Below are 9,553 nucleotides of genomic sequence, written 5' to 3'. Positions count from 1 at the left end.
CTCCTAAAAATTATGGGTGCATCTAAGGTAGAAGTTTGCAGTTAATTTCATTGTAATGTTACACATACTGTGCCTAAGATTTTCCTAGTTTGTTATCAATTCCCTCTTGATGTGCAATTACCAAAAACACAGGTAAAGTCTAGGATCTTGCTGAGGTTTACATGTATAATTAAGGTACATATGGTCAAAAAGAGTACAAATTTTTATCAGTAGCCAGTGCAGTTTGCGGCTGTATGTGATTTTGGAAGGTTGTGAAGTATGTTAGTTTCACTTAAGAGTACGCTACAGATACTCAGCACAGTATAGGACATGAAAAGGACATATAGTCGAAATGTGCAAATCCTATTGAAGTTTTCTTCGAAGCTCAAATTTTCTAGCAGCCTTTGCTGCATGTAGACAAGTTGGATCCTCGATGAAACAGCACGTTCAAAAACGTGGAAAGCAAAAAGACACATGAAGAGGGAGCCCAGTTACTGAGAGCATTTTTTCCAACTTAAATGTGAATAAATAGTATTGAGTGTTATTTATCTATGTCAGAGGTAAAGCAAACAGACAGGTGCCTAAAAAAAAAACCAAAAGATTGTTGAACTCTAATTAATGAAACTATTGCAGGTAAGAAAAACATGTTTATTGTGCTATTAAGCTATAAAGCGATATGTCCACACAAATTAAAACAAAACAAATACCGAAGCTACCAAATTACCACACATTAGTCCAAATGTAAAGAATCAGATGCAGGCCAGGCTGTGCACAGCCAGGCCAGAGCCTGACATGCATCAGGCTAATAAAGGTTTACGCCTGCATAGCGTGAAAGTCATATCTTATGGATCATAAACGATAATAGTCCTCATCACCACTCTCAAGCTCAGCTGCACTGTCTGGAATCTGCTCATCACCACTCTCAAGCTCAGCTGCACTGTCTGGAATCTGCTCCGGCAAGAGGATGTAGTCATTAGGGAGAAGGTGGTGGTTCATCCTCAGAAATGTAAGCCTTGACATTTTATCTGTGTACTCACAGATTTCCTTGGCATTCAAAACGGCCTGAGCTGCACGGATAACCCTTTTATGCTGGACGGTAGTTGGTGGGCAACCAAGAATCTCAACAGCTACACGAGAAAGTAGTGGCCAAAATTTTTCTTTGCCTTTCCAATAATGCAAGGGTTCCTCAAATGCATCAATCACATAAACGTCCTGCATGTATGCCACCACCATTTCATGGGCTTTGTTAGGAGTTATTAGTCCTGTGCTTAGAAGGCTGATGTTTGAAAGCTGACTCCAAAGGCTGCTGCGCTTGCTAATACTATCCGAACCATTGGCAGACTGGTGTGACACCTTTGGGACTAATGAAAGTGTCCCACTTGAAGTACTGGGAACAACTGTGCCTTTTCTGTACTCCTGCTTTCTTAAGTCCCAAACAGATTGTAGTCTAGTCTGCAAAATTTCTTTGCATCTCTTGATAGTGACCTCTGGACTCTGACAAGTCATCCTAGACACCTGGTCCCTGAAGCGAGGGTCCAGAAAAGTGGCAAGCATATAATTGTCATTGTCCTTTATGTATTTGATGCAGGCATCATCAGTTAAAGAAGAAAGCATCTTATTTGTCATCTCGCTCAGCTTTTCATTGTGCTGGCCATACTCATGTTGCACAGTGATGATGCTATTCTCCAACAGGCATATTAAGGGTAGGATTTCACTAATACCAGCTTCCTCTCGACTAGCCCTCACTGTTGCTTCCTCAAATGGAGATAAGATTTTGCACAAAACCATGTTCAAAACCCACTGACTTTCAGTCAAGGCAGTGCCCTCCAAGTCCTTTGCATGCTGTGGTGAATTGGTATATTTGATGATAGCCATCCTTTGCTCATGAAGGTGTTCTAACATGTGCAAAGTTGACTTCCATCTGTTTGGATCATCCAACTTAATTGTGTGTTTAGGTAATTTGTACTGTTTCTGATAAACAGACAAAGCTTTGAGAGCCCTGTGAGAGTGGCTGAAGTGCGAGCAGATCTTGCGTGCAGTGGTTAAGAGGTCAACAATATCTGGAGAGGAAGTCAGGAATCTGCTTACCACCAAACTGAGCGTACGTGCAAAGCAGGGGATGGGCTTGATGTTTAGTATTTTGAGGGCATTTAGGAAGTTGGGGTTATTGTCACACGTCACAAATTCAGCTTGCAGGAAACAAGGACTGAACCAATCTTTTATCACATCAGCCAATTTACTTGCAATATCTTGTGCATTTGGATACTCCTCCTCAAATAATTGCATGCACAATACTGCTTGCTTACGCACGGAATGTGATGCTGTGCCATGGCTTGCAAAACCAGCTTCAAATGATCTGAAGGACACCCAGTGAGCAGTGACGCACACATAGGTTGCCATGTCTGCACTTGACCATATGTTCATAGTGAGATGCAATTTTTTCCCCACCATTTGCTTCAGTGCTTTGCATAGCTGCGATAGCACCTGATGATACAGTTCAGGTAAAGCAGTTTCCGCAAAGAAACGGCAGCTTGGTACCTCCCACTCCTGGGCACCAGCTGCTATCATTGACAGGAAGCCCTGATTCTCCACAAAAGAAAGTGGAAGTACGTCCACAATCAACATCTTTGCCAGTTTTGAATTTAATTGCCGCACTCTCTCATGTGTTCTTGGGCACTTTTCACTTTCACATAACTCTTCCTCAGTTAGCAGCCAACTTCTGCTATCATACTCTTCACCAGCTGTCACATCATTGCGGATTGCATCATTGTGTACTATTGGTTCCTCATCACTGCTGATTGATTCGGAAGACGTGCTACTAATTGACAGCGCACATATACTTCCTCCTTCATTTCTGTCAAAGTTCAAGGTTGTGAGGGGGTGAGATGGACAATCTACTAAGGGCAAAATGTGATCTGTACCCATTATTCGCGTAGTCTCAATTCTGGGCCACGTTGGTACATACTCCTTCAGCTGATGTTTTTTCCACTCTATTTCTTCTTCAGTCAAAGAACATGAAGATGATTCTCCTGATGAGGTAGGTAAAGATTGCATCTCATCATCATGGATAGGACTCCTTTTAGAGTCATTAGACATTGTATCCAATGGTGGTAAAGTCTAAAAATAAAAAGGAATATCATATTTAACATGAGAATAATTTACTCAATGCAACACAACTCAATAAAAGTCAATGTCTTGCCTACCCTTATAACCCCAAAAATTGGTATATACACACACACAGAACCCAACACACTGACACACACACACACACAGAACCCAACACACACACACACACACACACAGAACCCAACACACACACACACACACAGAACCCAACACACACACACACACACACAGAACCCAACACACACACACAGAACCCAACACACACACACACACAGAACCCAACACACACACACACACACAGAACCCAACACACACAGACACACACACACAGAACCCAACACACACACACACAGAGCCCAACACACACACAGAGCCCAACACACACACACACACACACACACAGAACCCAACACACACACACAGAACCCAACACACACACACACACACACAGAACCCAACACACACACACACAGAACCCAACACACACACACACACACACAGAACCCAACACACACACACACAGAACCCAACACACACACACACAGAACCCAACACACACACACACAGAACCCAACACACACACACACACACACACACAGAACCCAACACACACACACACAGAACCCAACACACACACACACACAGAACCCAACACACACACACAGAACCCAACACACACACACAGAACCCAACACACACACACAGAACCCAACACACACACACACACACAGAACCCAACACACACACAGAACCCAACACACACACACAGAACCCAACACACACAGAACCCAACACACACACACAGAATCCAACACACACACACAGAATCCAACACACACACACACACACAGAACCCAACACACACACATACACAGAACCCAACACACACAGAACCCAACACACACACACAGAACCCAACACACACAGAACCCAACACACACACACACACACACAGAACCCAACACACACAGAACCCAACACACACAGAGCCCAACACACACAGAGCCCAACACACACAGAACCCAACACACACAGCACCCAACACACACAGAACCCAACACATACACAGAACCCAACCCAACACACACACACACACAGAACCCAACACACACACACAGAACCCAACACACACACACAGAACCCAACACACACACACACAGAACCCAACACACACACACACAGAACCCAAAACACACACACAGAACCCAAAACACACACACAGAACCCAAAACACACACACACACACACAGAACCCAAAACACACACACACACACAGAACCCAACACACACACACACACACAGAACCCAACACACACACACACACACACAGAACCCAACACACACACACACAGAACCCAACACACACACACACACACAGAACCCAACACACACACACACACACACAGAACCCAACACACACACACAGAACCCAACACACACACACACACACAACCCAACACACACACACACACAGAACCCAACACACACACACACACACAGAACCCAACACACACACACACACACAGAACCCAACACACACACACACAGAACCCAACACACACACAGAACCCAACACACACACACAGAACCCAACACACACACATACACAGAGCCACACACACACACACACAGACATCCCTCAGTCTAGGTCAGCCACACACCCATCTCTGCCCAGTAACGCCCCAGGGAACAGAGGCAAGAAAGAAAAAAAACGATCAGAAGCAGGGAACAGAGGCAAGAAAAACATGTGTTAAACAAGCTTTTTCAAAGCAGGCATTTTCAAATCCCACTGTGACTGTTGCAACCCCATTAAGTAGTACACACTGTCCAGGCTTTTACTATTTAGAGTGAGACATTTAATTATTATTACGAATCACAAATCCTTCGAATGGATGCTGGTCTCATGCACGCTGCGGTTCATTAATGTTTTAATGTTTGTACACATGACCGATATGGACAAACCACTTATTAGTCAAACCTCCCTGCAATCAGTCTTACGTGAGTGAGTGCCTTACTTCATTCACCCAGGACAGCCCTCTTTAAATGAGGGGGAAGGGTCAGTCCGGGTCCGGGCCTGCACCCTTCACCGGATGTGACGTTTCACTGGTGCAGGGGTCTGTAAGAATCAGAGCTAAAATCCATTCAGAATACCCCAATGTCTCCGAACTCGCGCCAGAAACGAGCTGCGTCAAACTAGGGCGGATTGAAGCCATTCCAGAGCCCTGTACAACTCATTGTATGCCACAACCTAGTGCATTCTGGGTGTTGTAGTTCTGGCTGGCTTGAACAAACCCAATATGAAAAATGTAATAGCAATTGGGACTGACGACAGCCAAGTGACCCAATGGGCAGAGCAAAACTGGCTGAAACATGTCGACCACAGGATGTTGGGGTACAGAGCTCTCCAAATACGCTCTGCTTTATTTTTCAATTGCCAAAGGAGCTCCAAGATGAAAGCCAGTAGGGGATCCCCTGTAGGCATTTCTAACCCTAATCCAGATCCCGCATGAGCGAAAAATAAATAAAGAAGTAAATAAATAAAAATCGCATTCAAGTGCTCCCTCCAAAAGTGAGGTTGAGCCCTCCCTGTAATTCTTGGGGTACCGGGAATGACTCCGTGATGAAGCGTTCCACTCAGAAGTGTGGGTGGGAGCACTTTCAACAACAATATGGTTTATTTCCTTTCACCGGTCTGGGAATAGGACTAGCACGAGTTCACTTAGGGAGGTGCCCTCTGTTACAGTGCATAGAGGGAATTAAACAAAAAGAGTATGGATGAAGAGTCACAGAAGGAGAAAGGCGGGAGGCAAACAATGAGAGAGTGGGGAACTGAGTGAGCAGACACAGGATGTCAGGCGAGGAGGCAGAGAAACGACAGGAGAGGACAGAAAGGAGCACGAGTCGAGGAAGTCCGCAATGCTAGCCTGTCGCGCACAGGACTAGCTAGAGTGCGGACGGTCAGGCCGGCAGCACCCCTGAGGAGCCCCAGGGCCGCAGCAACTCGGGTCCCGGCTCACCCAACCCCCCCGGGTCCCTACCGGAATCGAGGGTGCTCTGAACTCACGTGGACCAGCATCAAACACGCCACGTGCCCGGTGAGTGCGAAAAACATCCCAGATCGGGGTAAATTAGGCAGCACATGAAGCCGGAAAGAACGAGTTTGGGCTAGGTGTCACCCCGTAAAGGACTCAATCTTAGACTCTCCGTGAACTGACCCTCTCTGGAGCCTCATTTGACAGGCAAGGTTGCAGTCTGGATGTAGAATCACCAGGGACTGCGCCCCCCCTCTGAGTGGTCCTACCCTCTTCACTAAAGCCAGCCCTTCCCTCGGAGGCCCCAGCTGACTCCCACACGGGACTGTGTGGTGTCACTCTGTAGGGCCCCGAGACCAACCCTAATCGTGGGACCTCTCCAAATTCTAGAGCCTCCTCCGGAACTTACGGGACCCTCCCACCGCCGCACCCTACCTATCTCCTGGACTGTGAAAGACCCCACTGGCCCACACCACCCTCTCCCTAACACAGGGGGTGTCCTACAAGGCTCTGCCCCCTGACACAACATTCACACATCGCGCTGTGCACACTTCTTGGTCACCACAGTAATGAGACTTCGCTGTCCTTTTCTAGTCAGGCTGCCTGGGACCCTCTCACCCCCGTTCCGTGGGCGCCTCTGCCACCACCCCACGCGCAGTCCCCTCGCCGCTCACCTTCCTCCGCTGCCGGTGCTCCTCTCCCACACAGTTGACCAGGGTGTGCGGGCCCAGGATGATCTGGGTGCTCTGCGGCCACTGGCTGCTCTCCAGGGAGTGCTCCCCCAGCAGGATTCTGCGCACGTTCTCCGCCCCAGTCACCCGGATCACGGGTTTCCCCAGCCGATGGGTCTTGAACACGTTGCCGAACTTCGCTCTCCGGGAGCTGTGGAAATCCGAGCCCTGCAGAAGACACACATAGTGATGCGCGGGGGGCTTCTGGGCGCAAACCCTCCCGTGCACAGGGCATCTCTTGACACTCAGCCAGGCATGTGTGGTATTACAGGGCTTCTGGGTGCTCGCGGGCGCTGAGCACGGGGCATCTCTAGACACTCAGCGGGGCATGTGTGGGGCTATAGAGGCTTCTGGGCGCTAGCCACAGGGCATCTCTAGACTTTCAGCCGGGGCATGTGTGGGGATACGGGGGCTTCTGGGCGCTAGCGTGCGCCGACTGTGCTGCTTGAAAAACTTGAGGCAACTCTAAATAAGTTGTGTCCCTGGTGTGAGGAGAGGGCGAGTTCAAAACTTCAGCCTGTTGCACAACGAAGTGATTAAAGTGCACGTTCACCCGACCAACGTCAAAAAATAAAGAAAAGAAAACAAGCAATAAGTGAGCTCCGCCATGACACCACCACGTTTCTCCGAGGCGAGGCAGAAATGCCTCGAAGAAACGCAGCGTCATTTTCGGATTCGGGCGTGTTTTCCTTCTCTCCTCTTCCCATTCCCTTAAGATTCCAGCCAATTGGAAGAGGAGAGAAAGAACATGAAAAAACACACCACCGAATTCCAAAATGACGAGGCTTGAACGGACAGACGCCCCTCTTCTCCAATGGCTGGCCACCGTTTAGAAAGCCAGCCATTGGAGAAGAGGGGCGGGTTCAAGCCCCACACTAAGAGACATAAGATCTTGCCGGCGAGACTGCGCAAGCGCAGCCTACGCAGGCCGAGACCTAAAAAGGCACAGGGCAGGCGGGGGTGAATAGGGAGGACACAGGAGACTTGTGGGAAGATAGTTGAAGGTCCTAGTATGGGAAAGGTGAAGGAGGTGAGGAAAGGTGAAGGAGGCGGGGAAAGATGAAGGAGGCGGGGAAAGATGAAGGAGGCGGGGTGCGGGAGGGAGAGGTATTTCAGCCACAGCTGGAGTCAGCAGAGAGAGGAGCACCACAGGAGGGAGGGTGGTAGAATAGTTAAAGGGCCAGCAGGGGTGTGGTGCGCACGAGACAAAGGGTAGAGGAGAGAACGGAGGCCTTGGGGGATATGCTGCAAGCCAGTTCACGGCATGCTAGCACAGGAGGAGGGCCCTGTGCAGTTGCACGCTGATAACAGCCAGATGACAAAAGAATGTAACCCATCTACTGCCAGTTGCCCACCCTCCTTTTTTTGATGAAAGAAATGCCAATTTTTAACTTTTGGAAAAAAAAATTTTTAAATGGAGGGACTTTTATCAAGGGCAGATTTCACAGTAGTTAACATATCAAAATTGTGAAATCCTAGGGTGGGGCCTGTTAAATTCAACTTTTAAACACAGTATAATCTGTGTTGACTAAATTGCTTTCTCACAAGGTCCAACATTCTGCGCTGCGGTACATGAAAACGTACACATCCTCTGTGTTTAGTAAGCAGTGTATGAAAATTGGGACATCCTCATTGTACTGACATTTGCTAGACCGATGGTGAAAAAACGAGACTCTCCCCGCCAATCTTCTATGCTTGATCAGCATAACTATAATTACTGTCACATTGTAGTTTTGCATCTACAAAGGTAAAGACAGAACTGGCAATAGCAGCGAGGTACTCATAAAACTGGGAATTGATAAGAGTGCATATGCGCCTAAAAGATATGAGAGAAGGTCGTGGGACGATGCACAGGAATCCATACAAAATGGGTCTCAACTATAGTTTGTAACAAGAAAAAGATAGCGTGGCTCTTTTTGAAACGAGGTGGAGAGTTAACTTTTATTCCCGTGGCGAAGTAACAGGAGAGGGCAGTAGGAAACGGGAGACTGTACAGTATTGTAATTCAAATGTGCACCTTCGCCGACCCGCTCTCCCAAACCGGGACATTTATTCATTAAAACGGGACGGTCCTAGGAAAACTCTAATCACCGAATCCTTGCGAAAACTTCACGGATGGCGTAGCGGAGACCTCACTCTACCATTGCGTGGTTACTTACCCGCAGGACCCTCTTCCTTCCTCGACCAACAAGCAATCTTGAATGTCCGATTCCTTGCAACCAGTGAAAACTTATTTTCAGAAAACGTTTCGCCGCACACGATCCCCTTTATCATCACCCCGTGGCCACCCTCGTTGCTCTCCCATATCCTTCAGCTGGCTTGACCACTCTTTACCCCTCACCTGAGCACACGTCCGCTCTGCTGCTCCCCGTCTCAAAACCTTCCAAATTCTCCACCTAATATGACCCACTCACAATCCTTTCTCCGAAACTAAATGGCCAGTGGCTTGAGACAGCTCTTTCACGCCATTAAGAAAACTTAAGGGGTAGCTTACCTGGGGGGAATTTGTATAACAACAATAAACCTTGGTATGAAGGAATACACGCTTTCAGGAATACACGCTTAACACTTTAAGACTTGATGATTGGTTCCGGAGCGGCCAAGCTGATTGGCGCTTCGGATCAATAAAGAAGAACGTGGCTCGCTGAGATCGCGGCAAAACAATCGCCATCTTTCAATGGTGAA

The 9,553-nt window shown here is 47.8% G+C and overlaps 1 protein-coding gene across 1 annotated transcript; it reads right to left on the bottom strand.

The window, feature by feature from the left end:
• Positions 1-613: 613 nt before the first annotated feature.
• Positions 614-9,272, bottom strand: LOC147712118 (zinc finger BED domain-containing protein 6-like). Its single transcript, XM_086922904.1, has 3 exons — positions 9,210-9,272; positions 6,812-7,036; positions 614-3,096 (listed from the first exon to the last, which is right to left on the bottom strand). The coding sequence occupies exon 3, from the start codon at positions 3,073-3,075 to the stop codon at positions 829-831; it is 2,247 nt and encodes a 748-aa protein (XP_086779030.1). The 5' UTR covers positions 3,076-3,096; positions 6,812-7,036; positions 9,210-9,272; the 3' UTR covers positions 614-828.
• Positions 9,273-9,553: the final 281 nt, after the last annotated feature.

This window comes from Lissotriton vulgaris, chromosome 5 (assembly GCF_964263255.1).
Source record: "Lissotriton vulgaris chromosome 5, aLisVul1.2, whole genome shotgun sequence".
NCBI classification, from domain to species: domain Eukaryota; kingdom Metazoa; phylum Chordata; class Amphibia; order Caudata; family Salamandridae; genus Lissotriton; species Lissotriton vulgaris.
Note: the sequence above shows the minus strand (reverse complement) of the source record. Positions and strands in the feature narration are given on the sequence as shown.

Coding starts and splice junctions, on each gene's coding strand:
- LOC147712118 (XM_086922904.1), bottom strand. CDS start 3,075: ATGTCTAATGACTCTAAAAGGAGTCCTATCCATGATGATGAGATGCAA.